The sequence below is a fragment of the Pelophylax lessonae genome, assembly GCF_965119305.1.
Source record: "Pelophylax lessonae genome assembly, chromosome: 1".
NCBI lineage: Eukaryota > Metazoa > Chordata > Amphibia > Anura > Ranidae > Pelophylax > Pelophylax lessonae.
The window spans coordinates 225,508,072-225,530,841 of NC_138768.1; the positions used below are offsets into that span (position 1 = coordinate 225,508,072).

The following is a 22,770-nucleotide window of genomic DNA, read 5'->3' on the forward strand; positions in this document are numbered from 1 at the left end:
TAGAAGACAGAACAAAAACTACTGTTATTATGCTACACAGCTACAATAAAGGGTTAGCCTGTACCTATGGAATGCTCAACACACTCAACGCATCTTCAGTCCCCTTATGATAAATAAATCAGCAGACCGCAAACACAAACATTATACAGTTGATACAATAAATAAATAAAAACCACACCAAAAAAAAAAACCCATGAACCATCAAAACAGTAGCCTGTTAATATTAGACTGTCTTGTTATTCACCTGGAGGATGTGCCATATAGGGAAAGTGTGCGGTTGTAGAAACGGGAATGGGCTGTAAAGCACTTTGTGCCAATGCAGCTTGTGGACCCCCTGGTGGTTGTGCCGTCATCAGCATCATAGGATGAGCTGTTGGATGGGAAGGGACCATTCCTGACTGTACATGAGCCTTAACAGGAAAGAGAAAATATTTAAGAAAGAAAAAAAAAATTCAACAAATGTTTACACACAGTCAGAATGATCTCCATAAATTTACTCTTAAACTGAAACATATTTGTATTACTCTGAGGAGGAAGACTGATTGGGGGAAAAAAATGCACAAACTAAAAAAGGCACATGCCTATATCCGTATACAAGAAACATATAATCACCTGCTGCACATGAGCCATGTGAGGTGGGTTGGTATAGGCAGGCTGGACATGGGAGGGATGGATGGTGAATACAGTCTGCTGAGTGGGAAAGCTGCTTTGTGGGGACTGTGCATTAGAGCCTGGGGTCATTGAAGGTGGTGTGGGGGCAAGTCCAGTATGGTAAATTGCAGATTGTTGCTGCTGGTTAGCTAAATGTAAAGCCTGGGCAGCTTGATGCTGATGATGCTAAAAGAAGAAAAAAAAAAAAAAAAGTGATTTAAAAAGTCAATACATTGGCAACAAAGATAGAGGTCAATTCACGAAGAGAAAAATACCACATTAATTTTAAAGTTAAAATAGCTCATGCGGTATTTATCTCAAAAGTAGTCAATTCACTAAAAAACATGCGTTATTTACCAAATGTGTTAAATATTTATGTTATTTGATACATATCACTTAAATTTAGCGTTGTTTTTGGCGTTTTTTTCGTAATTTTTTCTTACATTCCAACACTGCACCAGAGGAAGATGGTTCTGTAAATAAATGCACACAGAAATATTATTAAACTGTGAAAACATTCTAGCAAGCTTTCATTCACAGAACATCTCCCTCTGGTGAAATGTTAAAATTTATTTCTCTAAGCTCAGAACATTTATACACTGATACATTGTATACTTTTAACTTGCTGGCCAGTGCAGAGTTCCCCTCATTGTTATTTTGTACATTGCTAAAATAAAGGACTGCCTACTGGCAGGTGATAAACAACAAGTGTGTGTTCCTTAAAGAATTTACTAGATTTTTTGCGTGGTATTTACCTCATATTTTATACTATCTCATGCTATAATCCTGAAAAATGGGTCACATGACCTTAACGTCACATGTGAGATACTTTAGTGCATTGTCCCCACAGTGGCATGAAAAAGTTATGTAAACCCCTTGGAATTAACTGGTTTTCTGCAGTAATTTGCCATAAAGTGTGATCTGATCCTCTTCTAATAACAATACACAAACACAATGTGCCTAAGGTAATAAACAATTCTAATTTCATATGCATTTATTTAACACACATTAAACATTCACAGTGCTGAAGGAAATAGTGGGTGAATCCATAGACTGATTAATTCAACAAAAGCTAATTGGAGCCAGTATTTTGCACACCTAGAGTTAAATGAATGAAATGTGTTTGGAAGTATGGTTTTGGGTTACTTTGAGAAGACACAAACATTTTAAGATTGATATTCATAAGCAGCATCAGCTAATGTTAACCATGCCTTGCAAAAAGGAGCTCTCTGAAGACATACGATCGACCAGTAGTTGTCGATCTGAAAAAAGCTGGAAAGGGATACAAAGTAATCTTGAAGTGTTTAGGCATCGATAAGTCGATAGTTAGAGAAATGGTCTATAAGTGGAGACAGTTTTTAGTACTGTGGCTACTCTTCCTTGTTTTTATGCTTTTTATTGGATATTTATGCAAGTGTCTTTTCATTTCCTAAATAAAATTGTTTGACGGTATGCACTATGGAGCCCTTTATGTTTAATTTTGCATAATGGTGGCCATTAATCCGTGTACCTGAGGCACACAGCTGGCATTGGGCAATATACTATCTACTGCAGATATCCAGATTTGACATTGTTTGGTGGGTCTTTCAAGCCCTGCCTCTTTATTCATCCTGTTGATTGATGAGCCTGTCATACTCTGGTCTCTGCTAAGCAGATGCACGTTTGGTGGTGGCACTGAGCACTGGCGTGGGACACCATTAAGTCTACTTGGCACTGCTGTCACTTCATTTGGGACTTTTTATATTTATTCAAATCTATTCACACTAGTCATCCATTTTTCACCTGCATGATAATTTTATTCAATTTGTCATAACTTTATGTGTGTTATTTTGTTTGCACTATCACGTTAATTTAGGGCAGCTTGTCTGTTGTATTTGTTGTTTCGGTGCCGTCTCACTGGAAGCTGCTGCTCATATTGTTTTGCACTAGCGCGGTTACACTTTTGTTTATAACATAATCAACAATTTTTAACCATTTTAATTTTCAATTAGTTGATCAGCCAAATGGTTGGCTTGCATACAGAATGTATTTGTTTACAAATGTACCGTATACATTTGTTTATGTGCAGCACACATGCAGCTCAATACACCAATCTATACAGGTCAGCAAGTGCCTGAGAACTTGTGAATTTGAGAGAACCAATGCCTCATGAGATATGTGGTACTGGGCAACCGAAGGAAGTGATGTAAGAGCTCTGTGCAGGAAGATCAGCATCTGAACCCAGAGAAGCTGGAGGCTGATGGACTAGAGGTACATTACAATTAAATTTAACCACCTGACCTCCAGAAAGGTTTTACCCCCCTGCGCTAATTAAACTGCTAATTTCTCAGTCATGCACACTGTACGCAAATTAAATTTATATATATATATATTTTTTCACACAAACAGAGCTCTCTTTTTGTGGTATTTAGTCACCACTGGGTTTTAGATTATGAATGAAAAAATAGCAAACATTTTGAAAAAATATACGCGGCCAAACCTTTCTTCATAAATTTAAGACAAAATGTAGTCTGCTACATTTCGTTTGTAAATAAAAATGTTTTATGTATATTTAGTCTGTGTGAGTTATAGAGTCTACAAGCTATGGTATATACTGTAGGTACGTCAATCCTGATCTCAGCCTTATCTCATTCTCTTGAGGCCCTAAAATGCCAGGACAGTACAATGACTATGATTGGTCATAGTAAGCACATGATAGCCCAGCCGCTCACAGTGGCCAGGTACAGAGCTCCGTGATACACAGCGTCCACCAGACACAGTGATTACAGGATTATGACACAGTGTGTTACATATATTATTACTTTCACTGTTTCACAGTACTACATTAACCCCTTCTAGTAGCAATTACCTACAGTTGAGCTGCAAGTAGTAGTTCTACTATAATTAGCTAATTTTTAGTTTTCAATCCTATCATGACAGGCGATACAAAAAGCATACTGCGACTACTAAATGTCTTAGTGACAGCAGGCAAAGGTATTCTATTATCAAGCTATATGTCTATGACAGGGGACTCTGTCATGCATAATGATATACTGCAGCCGGTCTGAAATCTGAAAAAACATTTTTAGGGATGATGGATGATGAATGATACAGTAATGATGGATGATGATTAATGATGAGTACCAGATTTAAATATCTATATCTATTGATCTCCTGTTTTTGGATTGGATATTTTGTTCCCTAACCATATAGATGGTTATTTATATTTACCACTGCATATAGACATTTCAGAATATTTTTTTAAACGTTACACATTACCTAAATTGCACACCACTTTTTTTTATTCTAGCTGCAAAAAAAGCATTATAAAATGTCAGAGGGTGCCGACACCATGCAAAACCATGAAGAAAAAAAAAAAATTCATATAGAGGTTTTCATCTGACTAATCAAAATAATAATTGGTTAACTAATTAAGGAAACAACTTAGTTGCAGCCCTAGACCCTAAGCACCAAAGTAAATCTACCACAGACTGGCGTCAGAAAATGAAAATATATCTTTGGAGTGGCCCAGTCAGATTTCAGACCTTAACCCCATGCTGCTGTGGAATAACCTCGAGAAGTTTCTTTTGTAAAAGAAAAATATTCCAAAATTCTGCCTGAGGTCTCCCAAAAGCACTTTGCTGAAGTTATCACTGCCAAAAAGGGGTCCAACTAGCTATCAACACCAGGGGTTCATTTATTTTCTTCCAGCAGTGTGAAAGTTTAATTGGTGTGTTCAATAAGGACCCGAGAAAAGAGAAGGGTTTGTGTGTTATCAGCTTAAGCACATTGTGTTTATCTGTGTTCGTCTATTGTGACTTATGCAGGCCACAGACGGTGTGAATTTCTTCACACGGTTGACAGGGGAATCCTTACTGCTGAGACATTGTTATTCTCCCAGTGGGGTTAATGCAAGAAGCTGTCCCCTGCAGGAGAAGAAACCGATTATCGCCAGTGGCAATACCTGCCACTAGCGATGATCGTAAGTAAAACTGGCAGACTGGTTGAACCCAAGTTAATCAACTTGGTACATTCAGCCTACCCATGCACGGTTAGGATCTCGGCTGGTTCATGCTGCCTGTTTATGGCAATTTAGTGCAGAAAACCAGTTAATTCCAAGGGGTTCACAAACTTGCCATTGTACTGGCTGACACTTGCCACTGTAAGGAAATATACACATTTGATAATACTGGATGGGGAGATGTAAAAGAATAGCGGAAAGCTTATAAAACTGGAAAGGTAGATATTTCAAATGGCAGAGGCTTTTGGCTCTCTAAATATTATCCGCTAACAGCCTCGTTATCTGCTTTAGCCCCGGTTCACACTAATGCGCTGAACGAAGCAATTTTAGAATTGCATGCTACTTGCGCAGGAATGTGGTGCAATTCACAAACGGTTCATAGTGTGAACCTAGGCTTAAAGAAAACCTTTGAACAAATTGGCCTATCGCCACCCCCAGACAGCTGTGGAAGTTTTTTAAGATATATGTAAACCAAAATTATCGCTCTCGTAACTTTGTTAAATATACCCCTAAAAGGGTTTGTTTTATCTGTTCAATAAGAGCAAACACTGCTGTTTATCGCCTGTTTTAATCCAAAAGCTGTTTGTGTTTTGCGCACCGTGGTTTTCTCAAGTAGTCTACTCTGCTAACTTAGTTTTCCCATTGGACTGCCGAATACCACCTACCCTTTATGTTCTGAAAATGAAAGGGGGAATGAGTTCTGTCAAAAGCGCAGGGCTTGCACTAGTCTTTGTGACTGCAATATACCAAAAGTATTGTGCCAGCCCCCAACAGGAAATTAAAAGCCAAGTGCATTTCTGCCAGGACCAACAAGTATTTTTCTGCTGTAATTTTATCTTTAAAAGGAATCCAACAAAGGGAGATGATGCACTGCTTTGCAGTGATAACTAAATGACTTATGTTTTCCTTTATTTAAATTTTTTTGCCCCGGCATACAATTTAAAAAGGATATAGAATTTCACCAAGAATGACAAAAAAACCCTTACCTGAACTGGGCTTGGTGCTGGGTGACTACCCCCATGCTGAGATTGTTGCTGTCCAGTAGGAGTTGCTGAAGGCTGAGGATGAGGGGGGTGAGGATGTAGAGCAGAACTGGGGTGGGCATACTGCTGAGCTAGCGAGTTAGTAGAAACTAGAACCCAGAAAAAGAAAAATATAAAAATGTGCAGGACACATTTTGTAAAAAAAAAACAAGCACAATCCTACATTAAATTTTCTTTCTAAATAAAACATTAACCCCCTGTTTAAATAGCAAGAGAAACCTTAATGTGATGTGAAAAGTTACATATGCATGATCAAAGACAAAACTGGCCATTCAGAATTAGCCACAAGGCTGCATTGTATATAGCTAATTGACAATAATGAGGAACTTTAAAGTACAACGCTTTCCAAATTCACTTTGAAAATACTTTGCTCATTTTATGGTATTTACTAGAAAAGCCCAAGGCCTACACATGTACATCTACTATACTTACCAGGTCAACAATCCTGTAAGTGTCTAAAGCTTTGAGGTGAAGGGCTAGGGTAAAGCATTTGAACAGCAAAGAATTCTATTCTTTAAGTGCCGGTTCACATTTGTGCGATCACAGAGATCGCATGTAATTCGGAGCGCACTGCTCCTAAAATTACATGCGATCTCTGTGAGGTGCAAATTCAACCATACAGTTCGTATGGCTGCATTTGCACCGAAATCGCACTAAAACACGCACAGGACCCTTTTTTGGTCCGCAGCAGAATCGGATAGCATGGTGGTTCACACTAGTGGGATCCGATACTGTTCGAACTTTCAGATCGCACTGCGATCGTTAACTTTTAATTGACACCCCCAGCGTATTGCATATGGCAGTGTGAACTGCCAGGAGTGCGGATGCGATGCGGGAACACGCTGTATATTCGCAGCATTCCCCGCATCGCAGAAATGTGAACCGCCACTTACAGCACAAAAAACTGAAACGTGTAATTAGCAGAAAGTCAACAGGTTAATTTACAATACCAATATATTGCAAATAAATATGTACATAGTTAAAAGATATATAATCTTAATCTTTGCAGCTGAATTTATCACCTATAGGCAATATCGTCTAAAATGCTATATCACTTTTAAAAGACTTGAATTTGTTATGACTGCATTGCTCAGAATAATTGCAATTTAAATCAACGGTTTTAAATATGTAACCATTTCATTTTCATATTGCAATGTGTGCTAATAATTACAACGGACATAAAAAAATGTTACGGTTAAAGTCAGATGGGTAACAAAAATGACAAGGCAGAGATTGTCCATACTCCATATTCTACATTTACATGAAGCAAATGCTTGGCACGCCTATGAATGGGGACTGAAAAGAAAACTGCAGATGATGCCACAGACAAGGATTCTCTGTTTTGTGATGCAGCAGCTGATCGTGCAAGAGGGGAATTCCCTGTGAGCATGTAAAAGCTCTTTTATAAAGACACTAGTAATGCACAAAAAGAGGAACATATAAAAAAAAAAAATCAAATATACAGAAATGTGGAGGAGAGATACATTAAAATAAAACCAGTTATCACAGAACCTCACTCCAGCAAAATAAAATTCCTATGTAACACCACATAGAATTGCCACGAAACAAACAAGCATTCAACTAGGAATGCCAGTAACTCCTCAAAAAAAGAATCCTGGCAGCATGAATATACATATATACACACACACACACACGTCAGTCTAAATCTAGTAAAGGCTACACGAACATGGAGAACACTGCGTTCAGCCAGAAGGGTTTGCTGAAAATGGGGGGAAAAAAAAAAATCTAATTCACAGGTGGCTAATGTCCAAAAACTATTATTACAGGTAAATAACAAGTGCTTAATATCCTTCATTATCAATCAATACTATAACCATTACAAGTAACAAAGGATCACACAGCCAAAAAGTGACACCTACAGTACAGTAAATTACACTACACTGGTGAATTCCCAAACATGCTTGTGTTCCATGCCTGTCGCTGGTGGCAACTTGCCAGGAAAAATTTGGGATTTTTGACTTACTGTGAAATGCATTTCTCTGATGTTCATTGATGGACACAGCTCCTGATGTTCATAACCATTGGGTTATACTGCCCCCTACAGGAGTAGGACACTAGACAGAAAAATAATCTGGCTACACATATAGGCAGTCCCAGGGGGTATACTCACTCTCCCTGCTATAGGTGCTCTGTTTTGTTACAAGCAGTGTCAGAATAATTACAACTCCACAGAGGGGTTGATGCTGTGTGTCAAAGAAAAATCAGAGAAATGGATTTTACAGCAAGTCAAAAATCCCATTTTCTCTTTTGTTCATTGACAGACACAGCTTCTGATCTTCATAACCATTGGACGTCCCAAAGCAGTGTTAAACATGAGGGGCGGGAACAGCAAGAAAATACCCCACGCTAAACAGTAGCCAACCAGGCAACAGGAGCTCAACCAAAACAACTGGAGCCCATCTGAAAAAAAAAAAAAAAACACCCTCAAAGAGGATCAGGTCCTCTAAAACAGCAACCTACAAAACCTTGCGGGCAAAAAGGAAGCATCCACAGATGGCAACACATCCACTTTATACAACTTTATGAAAGTGTGCACCGATGACCAGGTTGCCGCCTTGCAAACCTGCGTCGCTGATGCCTAAAAACGGAAGGCCCAGTATGCACTGAGCGCCTGAGTAGAGTGCGCCTTGACAGGGAAAGGAGGAACATGACCCTTGATGGAATAGGCCTGAATCACCTTCTGTCTGATCCATCTGGAAATGGTCACAGAGCAAGCAGACAACCAGGGTTTCCGAGGCCCATTCATGGGCACAATAGTGAGTGACTTCCTAAAGAACTCCGTAGCTGCCAGGTACACCCTAATTGCCCGGAACTCATCCAAAGCATGCAAGGCAAGTTCCTTAGAATGTTTCTGCCTGGGACACAGGGAAGACAACACAATGTCTTCATTCAAATGAAAATCAGAGACAACCCTTGGAAGGAACGATGGACAGGGAAGAAGAACCACCAAGTAAGATGGACATGATAACGCCACCAATTCCGACACCCTGCGCGCAGAGGTGATAGCCACCAAAAATGCCCTCTTCTGAGACAGCGTAAGCAAGGGAACCTCCTAAAAAGGTCCTCAAAAGGAGGCTTCTGGAGGACCAATAGCACCAAATTGAGGTCCCAAGGCAGCAACGGGGACACTGGAGGAACCAAATGTCCCTGAAGAAAAGTATGCACCAGGGAGTGTGTGGCCAAGGGTCATTGGAAGAAGACCTCAAAAGTCTACACCTGGCTCTTGACGATACTCAAGGCCAATTTCTGTTCAATCCCCCGTTGAAGGAAGGTTAAGACCCGGGCCACAGAGAAGGAGTGAAGATTAACCCCAAGAGACTCACACCACGCAATGTACTTCTTCCATATACAATGGTAGATCTTCCTAGCAGTAGATTTCCTAGCTTTCAGGAAATGTAGGAATCACCGATTCAAATAAACCCCTATCCTTCAGCACCTGGCGTTCAACAGCCAAGCTGCCAAAGCCAGCGACCGTAAAGCAGGATGGAAGATTTGTCCTTGGGACAGCCGATCCTCCCTGAGAGGAAGCTTCCAAGGAATGTCGGCGATCCAAGCCTGGCGAGGCCATTCTGGAGCCACTAAGATGAACGGAATCCCTTCTGTCTCGATCCTGCATGGAGACCACTGTCCAATACAAGGGGAAGTGGGTTTTGCCCCACCGTAGCACCAGAGAACAAAGCCAGAACTCAGCAGGATCCGATTGTCCAGAGAATGCGTATTCTTGTCCCATTTGGCCAGAATCTCCCTTTGCAGGGACCTCGTATGGAACTGTGCAAACGGAAGCGCCACGAAGGTAGACACCATCAGGCCCAGCACCCGCATGCCAGTCCAGAGGGATGACCAACTGCTGGACAGGAGACAAAATTGCAGCCTGCAATGTTTGTAGTTTGTCCAGAGGAAGGAGCACTCTGGCTAAGGACAAGTCCAGAGTCAGGCCCAGATTGTCCAGCTTTGTGGACGGAACCAGAGCAGACTTTTGAAAATTCAGAATCTAGCCAAACTCCCTTAGAGTTTGCATGGTGATTTCCAGGTTTTCCACTAGAGCAGCAGGGGACTCCACTCGCAGGAGGAGGTCATCCAAGTAGCCCAGTACCACAATCCCCGATTTGGCATATCGATGCTAGCACCGGGGCTAACACTTTTTTTGAAGACCAGAGGCAAGACCAAAGAGTAACACCACAAATCAAACTGATAATGCTCCTCTCCAACAGCAAAGCAGAGGAAGCGCTGGTGACATGCACATATTGGAACTTGAGGGGAATCATCCTTGAGGTAGATAAAGGCAAGAAAAACCCCTTGATGCAGGGCTGCCACCACCGTGCAAATAGACTCCATCCTGAACTTCTGCACCCGCACAAAGCAGTTCAGTGCCTTGAGGTTCAGGATTGGACACCAACAGTTCCCAGGAAGGAAGGCAAGGTAACAGGATTGAGTAAAAACTCTGAAAACGTTCCAAAGGCGGAACCGGGACAATCACCCCTTGAAGGTCTTGTACAGCCCCAAACTAAACTGTAAACAGTTCGGGGACAGGCACAAGTTGGAAGGAAAGAACCTTGCCGGGGGACAATAGTGAAACTCGATCTTGTAGCCTGACTGAACAACTTCATGGACCCACTTGTCTCGTACCAGGGAAGTGCATGGATTCGGAAACCAATTCGGGTGAGGGCGCACCTTCACGCTGAAGGAGCCTTGTCCGCGGGTCTGGAGAAGCCCACTCTCAGCTTGTCATACCAGGTCTGTTTGGATCCTCCAGAAGAGGCCCTGAAAGGCTTTGAGCCCTTGTCAGTCGACCCTGAGGGACGAAATAACTTCTTATGAGCCGAGGAGAAGGGCCCATGTCTACGACAAGGTTGCTTGCCCTTAGTAGCCTGCGGAAGAAAAGTACCCTTTCACCCCTGTGAGACCTGTAGCCCCAAACAGGCAATCCCCTTGAAAGGGGAGATCTTTTTTGCTAACCCATCACCTGAAAACCACCTCCACCCGAGACACAAGGTGGGGAAGATGTTCTCCAAAGACTCCCTGAGTCACCAGGGGGACCCTACAAAAAGTGTAACACTGCAAAGGGACAACCCCAACTGCACTGGCAGCACCATCCACCAGGCACAATCCCCAAGCGATCCTCAGCAGAGAGGGAGAGAACCCCCACCAGACTATCCACTCAGCAGAAAGGCACCTGCAGCCACCAGGATAATCTACTTATAGCAGGGAGGAGGAGTATAGCCCCTGGGACTGCCCATAGGCGTAGCCAGATTCATTTTCTGCCTAGTGTTTTAGGGGGGGGTGGGGAGTATAACCCAATGGGGATAGTTGCAGGGCATAAAGTGGAACTTCCCCTTTGGGATGAAGTTCTGTTTTCAAGGACTGATATCATGTGACAACCATTGTGACATTACCTTAATTTATGCAAAAGATCCTGAAAAACGTGCGTGCTTGTTAAACGTGTTTAGTAAACTCCGTTTGAGAAAAGAAGGGAAAAAAGCATGACCATATTGCATTCCGTAAGCTTTTGTGGGGAGATTAATGCTGTGATGGTATATTTGAAGCAGTAGAGCCGGTGTCTCTAAACTTTCTAAACAAAAAAGGGGCCGTTTACTTTCCTTCAGATTTTAGGGGGAGCCAGACTGGTCAGTCGGAGTTGAAAACAATGTCCTGGAATCAGTGGAGTAAACAACCCACCATGTTTGCTATTGGGTGAAGGAATACTACCCATAGCTTGTGTCAGTGGAATAAACAGTTCCCGCATTGGCCGGATAAAGGCAAGCAAAGGGCCTCATTCTGGAGAACACAGCAGTACAGATTGCACAAATTCAGCTTGGCTGACTTTATCTTCTATGGTTTTAATATTTTTAAGTTTGAAACAGATTCACTAAGTCTACCACTTACTTTTCAAAGCACTATACATTAATACACTTAAAATTGCCTAAAATATTATTTGTCTCAGACTCTAGCAAGGGAATTACAGATGTGATAATAGTACAATAATTTATGAACAGTCCGGCTAGACTGAGTGCCCCCATGAGTGCTCACATTTGCCAAATGACCCCAGAGGTCACAAAAGAAACCTCTCCTGCACATTTTTGATCTGATTTTCCAGGAGTCTTAGCAGTTTCTGAGCCATTGGCCGCAGAGACTGCCTGGTTCTTAGTTGCTTCAGTCCTTGACTGATGAAATTGCACCTGAGTCATCAAAGTCTACTGCAAATACTTCCAAACTTAAGGAGAGTATTTTGGCTTGTTATTAACGCAGTGTGCAGCACTTCAAAACTAGAGGCTCAGACTTGTTGCTTCCACCAGTGTCATTTCCAATCTGGAGTTCTTTAAAACTCTTAAGGCCAGCCATAGAAGATTTAAATCTTGGGCAGTTCAGCAGGAACCGACCGAGATTTGCCCAGTGTATGGGCAGGCTGAATGTACTAAGTATGAATGATCAACTTGGGTAAAACTAGTCTGCAGGATTTATTTGTAAATATTGCTAGCCATTAGCAATAATCAGTGTTTTGGAGGGGACCCGTGGTTGCAGGAAGATAATTTTTCACCGTCTTTCCCTTTGCACCTGCTTTTCTAACTCCTTCTCTGCGGAGAGTGGAAAGATCCTGACAAGTTGTTTTGTATCCTTTTCTGCAGTAAATATCCATTTTAGAATGGATCAGCCTGTATGATAACTACATTGTTGGCATGCTATATAGCTGTTGAAAGGCTTTCTTACACTTGACTATAGTCCCACTATTTGAGAGATGCTGAAAGTCCAACCAAACGCATTTTACACCTTCAAGCTGTACAGAAATGGATGTATACTGTATTTGGGTTGTGGCTACATTCATATGTAATGACAAGAATCCATGGTTCAAAGTTGAATTTCTTACCATACATAGCATGTGTTTGCTCTGGAGCTCCATACTGTGCTCCTGATGAAGACACTAAGCTGGCCTGTGCATGTGCTGGAGGAGCCATCATTCTGGAATTTCCTTGAATTACAGGACTATACACATGTGGATGCTGGAACACAAACCAAGAAGCTGTTTTAATGTCTGCTAAGAGGCAGTTGAAAGATATACCCCCAAAAAAGCTAGAAAGCAGAGCTGCACTGACAGTTGGCAGCATGCTATACCACAACATGAAAGAATGGTTAGGCTTTAGAAAAACAATAATACCCACAAGTGTTGTTTTCAAAGCAAGAAAAACTGGAAGGTAATATGTATTAAATCTCATTAATAATGGAGTATCCTGACTACAAAGAATTATTTCCAGTAAACTTAAAAAAACTTAAAAATAAAAAAAAGAGAACATCCTGAAAACCGATGTTACCTGTGATTGATAATGTTGCACATGCTGCATGAGAGGTTGGCTAGGGAACTGCTGTGGGCTATAAGTAACATACTGTGTAGAGTAGGCAGGTGATGCAGCAACTATAGGAGGTCCTGCTGCAGACACTGGGTGTATCATGGTGTTCTGGTGATGCTGATCTTGCCTCTGCTGCGGCATATTTGGTACTGCAAAAAAAAAAAGAAAAACAAAAAAAAAAAAAAAACGAACACTTAGGAGCTTATCATTCATTTGCTTACGCTAGATTTAAACATTTCAGCCTCAGGTTATGTAGACACAACCATCCATAATCTTTGATTGTCGGTTGCCTGCTGTGTCCTTCATATTGCAACAAACAGTTTTTCTAAAATGACAAACATTGTTTTAACTTCAAAATACAACAGCTGTCAATTACAAACAATCATGTTTTCGGTCTATGCTATACAATGGCAAAGCCTAATTAGTAATGCAGAGCTGTGAATACAAAGACAACTGGATAGTATGGTAATTAAAACGTGCAACACATGTGCGCAAATCTCACCTTTACCTGCTCTGTATGTCTTGGCCTGGTTAACTGGCATTGTCGTCATTGGAATTGAATATAATGGCTGAAACAAATGTATAATGCTGTGTGAAAAAATGCCTCATCAAGTAACCGTGTGTAAAAAAATATAGACCAATAGCAATTTGAATCAGAATTCAACAAAGACCCATACTTTAGCAGTCGTACAAATGGCTATTGGCTCTGTAAATTCCTGTACTGGTTAAAATGTGGCAAGTCTGTTCTTAATGATCACATAAAGAGTGACAGATGTTGAATATACCAGGAAGACAGAACACCATTAGCACATTTAGCCCAAGGGCAAACGGTCAATCAAGTACTACACCATGTTAGACTAGAAGCATAATTGAGAGATATGTGACAACACTGAAGAAATGACACACTGCTACAATGTAGTGAGTGTACAGCTTGTATAACAGTGCAAATTTGCTGTCCCCTCAAAATAACTCAACACACAGCCATTAATGTCTAAACCACTGGCAACAAAAGTGAGTACACCCCTAAGTGAAAATGTCAAAATTAGGCCCAATTAGCCATTTTCCCTTCCCGGTGTCATGTGACTCAGTGTTACAAGATCTCAGGTGTGAATGGGGAGCAGGTGTGTGAAATTTGGTGTCATCGCTCCACTCTCTCATACTGGTCACTGGAAGTTTAACAAGGCACCTCATGGCAAAGAACTGATCGAGGATCTGAAAAAAAAAAAAAAAAAAGTTGCTCTACATAAAGATGGCCTAGGCCAGTGATGGCGAACCTTGGCAACACAGATGTTTTGGAACTACATTTCCCATGATGCTTATGCACTTTGCAGTGTATCTTAGCCTCATGGGAAATGTAGTTTCTAAACATCAGGGGTGCCAAGGCTCGCCATCACTGGCCTAGGCTATATGAAGATTGCCAAGACCCTGAAACTGAGCTGTAGCACGGTGGCCAAGACCTTACAGCAGGTTCCACTCAGAAAAGGCCTCGCCAGGGTTAAAGAAGTTGAGTGCTTGTGCTCAGCATCACACCAGTGGTTGGATTTAGGAAAGAGACTTATGAGTGCTGCCAGCATTGCTGCAGAGGTTGAAGGTGTGGGAGGGTCAGCCTGTCAGTGCTCAGACCATACGCTGCACACTGCATCAAATTGGTTTGCATGGCTGTCGTCCCAGAAGGAACCCATTCTAAAGATGATGCACAAGAATGCCCGCAAACAGTTTGCTGAAGACAAGCAGACTAAGGGCATGGATTACTGGAACCATGTCCTGTGGTCTGATGAGACCAAGATAAACTTATTTGGTTCAGATGGTGTCAAGCATGTGTGGCAGCAAGCAGGTGAGGAGTACAACAACAAGTGTGTCTTGCCTACATTCAAGCATGGTGGTGGGAGTGTCATGGTCTAGGGCTGCATGAGTGTTGCTGGCACTGGAGAGCTACAGTTCATTGAGGGAACTATGAATGCAAATATGTATTGTGACATACTGAAGCAGAGCATGATCCCCTCCCTTCACGGACTGGGCCGCAGGGCGGTATTCCAACATGATAAAAGACCACAACACACCTCCAAGATGACCACTGCCTTGCTAAAGAAGCTGAAGGTAAAGGCGATGGACTGACCAAGCATGTCTCCAGACCTAAACCCTATTGAACATCTTTTGGGCATCCCCAAAACGAAAGGTGGAGGAGCACAAGATCTCTAGCTCCCTGCTGTCGTCATGAAAGGACTCCAGTGGCAACTTGTGAAGCTCGGGTGAACTACATGCCCAAGAGGGTTAAAGGCAGTGCTGGAAAATAATGGTGGCCACACAAAATATTGACACTTTGGGCCCAATTTGGACATTTTCACTTAGGGGTGTACTCACTTTTGGTGCCAGCAGTTTAGATATTAATGGCTGTATGTTGAGTTATTTTGAGGGGACAGCAAATTTACACTGTTATACAAGCTGTAGACTCACTACTTTACATTGCAGCAAAGTGCCATTTCTTCAGTTTTGTCACATGAAAAGATATATTTAGCCATTTACAAAAATGTGAGCGGTGTACTCAATTTTGTGAGATAGTGTGTGAATGTGTATATATATATATATATATATATATATATATATATATATATATATATACATACATACATATACACACACACACACCGTACAGACCAAAAGTTTGGACACACCTCATTCAAAGAGTTTTCTTTATTTTCATGACTATGAAAATTGTAGAGTCACACTTCAAGAGGTAGTCACCTGAAATGGTCTTCCAACAGTCTTGAAGGAGTTCCCAGAGATGCTTAGCACTTGTTGGCCCTTTTGCCTTCACTCTGCGGTCCAGCTCACCCCAAACCATCTCGATTGGGTACAGGTCCGGTGACTGTGGAGGCCAGGTCATCTGGCGCAGCACCCCATCACTCTTCTTCTTGGTCAAATAGCCCTTAAACAGCCTGGAGGTGTGTTTGGGGTCATTGTCCTGTTGAAAAATAAATGATGGTCCAACTAAAACGCAAACCGGATAGAATAGCATGCCGCTTCAAGATGCTGTGGTAGCCATGCTGGTTCAGTATGCCTTCAATTTTGAATAAATCCCCAACAGTGTCACCAGCAAAGCACCCCCACACCATCACACCTCCTCCTCCATGCTTCACGGTGGGAACCAGGCATGTAGAGTCCATCCGTTCACCTTTTCTGCGTCGCTCAAAGACACGGTGGTTGGAACCCAAGATCTTAAATTTGGACTTGTCAGACCAAAGCACAGATTTCCACCGGTCTAATGTCCATTCCTTGTGTTCTTTAGCCCAAACAAGTCTCTTCTGCTTGTTGCCTTTCTTTAGCAGTGGTTTCCTAGCAGATATTCTACCATGAAGGCCTTATTCACACAGTCTCCTCTTAACAGTTGTTCTAGAGATGTGTCTGCTGCAAGAACTCCGTGTGTCATTGACCTGGTATCTAATTTGAGATGCTGTTAACCTGCGATTTCTGAGGCTGGTGACTCGGATGAACTTATCCTCCGCAGCAGAGGTGACTCTTGGTCTTCCTTTCCTGGGGCGGTCCGCATGTGAGCCAGTTTCTTTGTAGCATTTGATGGTTTTTGTGACTGCACTTGGGGACACTTTCAAAGTTTTCCCAATTTTTCGGACTGACTGACCTTCATTTCTTAAAGTAATGATGGCCACTCATTTTCCTGTACTTAGCTGCTTTTTTCTTGCCATAATACAAATTCTAACAGTCTATTCAGTAGGACTATCAGCTGTGTATCCACCTGACTTCTGCACAACACAACTGATGGTCCCAACCCCATTTATAAGGCAAGAAATTACACTTATTAAACCTGACAGGGCACACCTGTGAAGTGAAAACCATTTCAGGTGACTACCTCTTGAAGTGTGACTCTACAATTTTTATAGTCATGAAAATAAAGAAAAAAACTCTTTGAATGAGGTGTGTCCAAACTTTTGGTCTGTACTGAGATAATATATATATATATATATATATATATACACATACATACATACATACATACATACATATATATATATATATATATATATATATATATATATATATATACATATACATACATAAATATATATATATATATATATATATATATATATACACACACATACACACACAAATATAAATATATATATAAATATATATATATATATATATATATATATATATATATATATATATATATTTATATTTGTGTGTGTGTATATATATGTGTATATATATATATATATATATATATATATATATATTTTTTTTTTTTTTTTTTAATTATTATTATTATTTATATTACCCAAGGAAAGAATGCTGCACAACCAAATAAACTCACAAAATGGATTTTATGCTGCAGCAAAAGGTACATAGGTACATAAGTATGCTGAACAGTTACAGGTGATCCCACTTCTACCAGGTTCACAGGTGCTGAATAAACTACAATTGCGTAGAAGGAATTGCAGTGTTATTTGAGTTGCAAGGTTCTCAATTAGGCTCAGAGAAAAACAAAAGGCTATCTGATCTGCACCCAAAAATGCAGGGAAGTCTGCACTAATAGGTTTGAGATAATGCCTCATTTTGTATTTGTGAATTAACTTAGAATAGTTTTAAAAATGTATACATTTTTATTCAAGTTGCAAACCTAATTTGATCTTTGCTTATTTATCTTTTTGGTTTTTGCCTAGTTTTCATTCATGAGGTGTTAACCTTGTACAGCCCCCAATTCCTAAAAAGTTGGAATGCTTATAAAAAAAATCTTTATAAAAACAATGCAATGATTTGCAAATCTCATAAACCCATATTTTAGTCACAATAGAAAATGTAATGCAAAATAAAAATGTTTAAACTGAGAAAAAATTTTTTTTTTTTAAATTGATGGCAGCAACACATCTCAACAAAGTTGGGACAGAGCCATGTTTACAATAGTGTAGCATCCCCTCTTTTTTAACACTACTCTGTAAATGTCTGGGATCTGAGCAGACCAGTTGCTAGAATATAAAAGGGATTTTTGACTTACCGTAAAATCCATTTCTCTGATGATCATTGACGGACACAGCTCCTTATCTTCTTGACCATTGGTTTATACTGCCCCCTACAGGTGTAGGACACTAGGTAGGAAAAAGCTTGACTACGCCTATGGGGCAGCAGTCCCAGGTGGTACACTCCTACTCTCAGCTATAGGCACTCCATTTTGTTACAAGCAGTGTCAGAAGAAAGTCAAACTCCACAGAGGGGTGGGTTCTGTGTCCATCAATGAACATCAGAGAAATGGATTTTACAGCAAGTCAAAAATCCAATTTTCTCTTTCGTTCAATTAAAAAGGACACAGCTCCGTATCTTCTTGATCATTGGGACGTCCCAAAGCAGTGTCAAACATGAGGGGTGGGAACAACAAGAAAATAAATTCCAAGTCTACACCAGAGCCAACCAAGTAACATGGAGATTAATCATAAACAACTGGAGCTCACCTGAAAAAACAATACACCCTCAAAGAGGACCAGGTCCTCTAAGCAGCAGCCTGCAAAACCTTGCAGCCAAAAGCAGCATCTGCAGATGCCAACACATCCACCTTACAAAACTTTGTGAAAGTGTACACATACGACCAGGTGGCCACCTTGCAAACCTGCATCACTGATGCCTGACGGAAGGCCCAGGAAGAACTAAGCGCCCAAGTAGAGTGCACCTTAACAGGGAAAGGAAGAACCTGACCCTTAATTGAATAGGCCTGAATCACTGTCTGATCCATCTGGAAATGGTTGCAGCAGAAGCAGCTAACCCTTTGAGGTCCATCCGTGAGCACAAACAGTGAGTCTGACTTCCTAAAAGACTCCGTAGCTGCCCCCTGATTGCCTCAACCACATCCATGGAATGCAAGGCAATTTCCTTAGGATGTTTAGGCCAGCAACATAGGGAAGGCAACATAATGTCTTTATTCAAATGGAAATCAGAGACGACCTTTGGAAGGAGATGAAGAACACCCTTTTCCCTGTGAACCACCAGGTGAAAAAGACAAGACAACCCTGCCAGTTCCGACACTCTGCGTGCAGAAGTAATAACCACAAAAAAGGCCATCTTCTGGGACAACGTAAGCAGGGGAACCTCCCGAAGACTTCAAAAGGAGGTTTCTGATGAACTGACAGCACCAAATTGAGGTCCCATGGCAGCAATGGAGACTGCACTGGAGGAGCAAAGCGTCAAAAACACTGCAGAAAAGGTACGCACCAAGGAATGTGTGGCCAATGAACATTGAAAGAAAACCGCTGAGGCCAAAACCTGGTACTCAAGGACTGGCACTGCTCAATCCCCTGTTGGTGGAAAGTCCATATCAGAGCTACCGAAAAGGAGCGAGGGTGAACCCCAAGAGACTCACACCACGCAATATATATGTCTTCCAAGTACAATGGTAGATCTTCCTAGAGGGAGATTTTCTAGTCTTTAACAGCGTAGGAATCACTGATTCAGACAAACCTCTATCCTTCAGCACCTGGCTTTCAACAGCCAAGCCGTTAAAGCCAGCAGCAGGATGGAAGATTGGCCTTTGGGACAGCAGATCTCCCCTGAGAGGAAGTCTCCAAGGAGCATCGGTGACCAGCCAAACCAGATCGGCGTACCAAGAACGGCGAGGCCAGTCTGGAGCCATCAGAATGAATCCCTTGCGCCTCGATCCTGCACAGAAGTCTTGGCAGAAGTTTGAGAGAGGGGGGGGGGGATGTAAAACAGACAATGCTGACTCCAAGGAGCCACTAAGGAGTCTGTGGCATCAGCTAGAGGATTCCGAGAACGTGCCACAAACTTCTGTACCTTCCTGTTGAGACGAGAGGCCAACAGGTCCACATCGGGAGTACCCCACCAGAGACACAACTGATGAAATACCTCCGGATGAAGTGACTATTCCCCCTGGTCCAACGCTGGTCGACTGAGGTAATCTGCTTGCCAATTTTCCACCCCTGGAATGTGTACAGCAGAGGGGGCTGGAACAAATTGTTCTGCCCACCTTAGAATACTGGCTTACTTCCGAGTCACCAGGACACTGCTTGTGCCTTGGTGATTGACAAAGGCCACTTCTATGGCATTGTCTGATTGAACGCATACCGGACACCCCTGAAGACGAATTCAATGATCCAAAGTCTGATCGTTTAGAGTTCCCGTACATAAGCACAATCTGCCCCCCAGGCGGACAGTACAGGGGGAGAAAGGATTTTCCCTGTTGAAGTGCTGGAGAATGAAGCCACCAGATCAGGGACCCTCTCCTACCCCGGTTTAAGAGGATCAGATTGTCTAGAGACATTTCACCACAACGTCTTTTTTGCAGAGATCTCGTGTGGAACTATGCAAACAACTCCACCGCGAAGGTAGACACCATCAGGCCGAGCACCCGCATGCAAGCCTGGAGGGATGACCGTCTGATGGACAACAGAAGCTGAAATGCCTCCTGCAATTTCTGGAGCTTTTCCAGAGGAAGAAACACTCTTGTTGAGGCTGGGTCCAGAGCCAGACCCAGATAGGCCAGTCATGTGGACGGAACCAGAGCAGACTTCGGACGGTTCAGAATCCAACCAAACTCCCTCAGAGTTTGCAGAGTATTCTCCAAGTTATCCATCAGAGCACAAAATCGTCCAGGTACCCCAGTCCTGCAATCCCCCGCTGATGCAACTATGCTAGTAACGGGGCCAACACTTTCGTGAAGGCGAGACCGAGACCAAAAAGGGTGAGGCGGCGAGACCAAAAAGGTAAAGGGTAATGCCACAAACTGATAATGCTCCTCCCCCTTGGCTAAGCGGAGGAAGCGCTGGTGACTGGCATATATTGGAATGTGAACGTAGGCATCCTTGATGTTGATCGAAGCGAGAAAATCCCCCTGATGTAGAGAAGCCACTACCGTGAGAATGGACTCCATTCAGAACTTCTGTACTCGCACAAAGCAGTTTAGCGCCTTGAGGTCTACAATTGGTCGTACCTTGCCTTCATTCCCGGGAATTGGAAACAGATTTGAGTAAAACCCCTGAAAAAGTTCCGAAGTTGGAACCAGGAGAATCCCCCCTTGAAGGAACAAGTCTTGCACTGCCCCAAAGAGACCCCGTAAGCGATCTGGGGACAAACGCAGGTTGGAAGGGAAGAACTTTTCCAGAGGATAAGACCAAAAGTCGATCTTGTAGCCGGACCAAATAAGTTTGTGGACCCACTTGTCTTGTACCAGGGAGGTCCGTGGATCCGGAAACCAGCGAAGCTGTCCCCCCCACCCCAGAGACGGGTGAGGGCACCCCTTCATGCAGAGGAAGCCTTGCCCGCAGGTCTGTTAGAGCCCGCTCGTGGCTTGGCAGACCAGTTCCTCTTGGAACCACTGGTGGGGGCCCTGAAGGACTTAGATCCCTTGTCTTGAGACCCCGAGGAACGAAAAGAATGGCCCTCGTCTATGACAGAGCTCCTTCCCCTTGGAAGCCTGAGAAAAGAGTACTCTTCCGCCCCCCCCCCCCCCTCTCCCCGTGAGGCTCCTTAATGTCATCCAAAGAATTTCTAAACAGGCAATCCCCCACAAATGGGAGATCAGACAAGGCCTTCTTAGAAGTCTGATCCGCAGAACAGCATTTAAGCCAGATAATATGCCGAAGGACCACTGCTGAGACGGACAGTCTAGAAATCAAAGGAGCCGCATCCAAAGAAACATCACAGACAAATTGTAGCCCCTGGACCAACTGGATCCCCCAGCTCCGCAAAGGCACGGGAAGCTCCCCCCCCCCCCCCCCTCTAGGTCCCGGCATAAAACTTTAGCCCACTCGGTCAGAGTTTGCGACACCAGGGCAATCGTAAATAACAGCCTAAGTGCCAAACCAGCCATAGAAAACATATGTGATAAATTAGAGGATACTGGCCCCATGGGGCCACCAGCGTGTCTGTGGCGTCCGCCAGAGGATTCCTTGACCGCGCCACAAACCTCTGCACCTTTCTGGTGCGCCCAGACTCCAACAGATCCACCTTGGGGGTGCCCCACTGGAGACACAACTGATTAAACCCTTGGTCCAACTCCTGCCAGTTTTCCACCCCTGGAATGTGTATGGCGGAGAGGGCCGGAACGAAGTGTTCAGCCCACCGTAGAATGCCAGCTACCTCCAGAGCTGCCAAAACACTTCTTGTGCCCCCCTGGTGATAAGCAACGGCTTTGGCATTATCCAATTGAATTCATACTGAATCCGATTGAATCGAAACCCCCTTAAGATGATCCTTGCAGTGATCCAGGCACAGCCTGATCGCTTGGGGTTCCAGGACATCAGTAGTCTGGACTCTTAAAGTGTCAAGACCCCCTGAGCGGAGCTCCGGTCCGGGACGCCTGCCTACCCGGACAGACTGGCATCCTTGGTGACCACTGTCCAATACAATGGGAGAAAGGATTTGCCCTGTGGAAGAGCAATAGAGCAAAGCCACCAGATCAGGGACCCTTTTGTTTCCTAGCTCAGCTGCATCAGATTGTCCAGAGACTTCAAGGCTTCAGAGACTTGAAAGGCTTTGAACCCTTGTCAGCCGACCCCAAGGGTCGAAAAAACTTCTTATGAGCTGAGAAGGAAGGTCCACGTCTACAACGAGGTTCCTTACCCTTACTAGCCTGTGGAAGAAGAGTACTCCCCCCCCCCCCCCGTGGGACTCTTAATGATGTCATCCAGGGGAAGGGAGAGGAGGGAAGTGGGGATGGGGAAGGAGGAAGAGGGGAAGGGATAAGGGGGCT

General features: G+C 42.9%; 1 protein-coding gene across 3 annotated transcripts in view; it reads right to left on the minus strand.

Annotated features, from left to right (window-relative positions):
• Positions 1-236: 236 nt before the first annotated feature.
• Positions 237-22,770, minus strand: part of ATXN2 (ataxin 2) — a gene marked incomplete at its 3' end in the record, with an annotated part of 179,710 nt that continues 157,176 nt past the window's right edge. For 2 of the 3 annotated variants that reach the window (XM_082265650.1, XM_082265648.1), the window contains 6 exons: positions 13,558-13,624; positions 13,020-13,204; positions 12,578-12,710; positions 5,638-5,783; positions 613-837; positions 237-410 (listed from right to left, as the gene is read on the minus strand). In XM_082265650.1, coding sequence (XP_082121776.1) covers positions 237-410; positions 613-837; positions 5,638-5,783; positions 12,578-12,710; positions 13,020-13,204; positions 13,558-13,624 — 930 coding nt within the window. The remainder of the gene's footprint in view (positions 411-612; positions 838-5,637; positions 5,784-12,577; positions 12,711-13,019; positions 13,205-13,557; positions 13,625-22,770) is intronic. The other variant, XM_082265649.1, reaches the window with a different exon arrangement.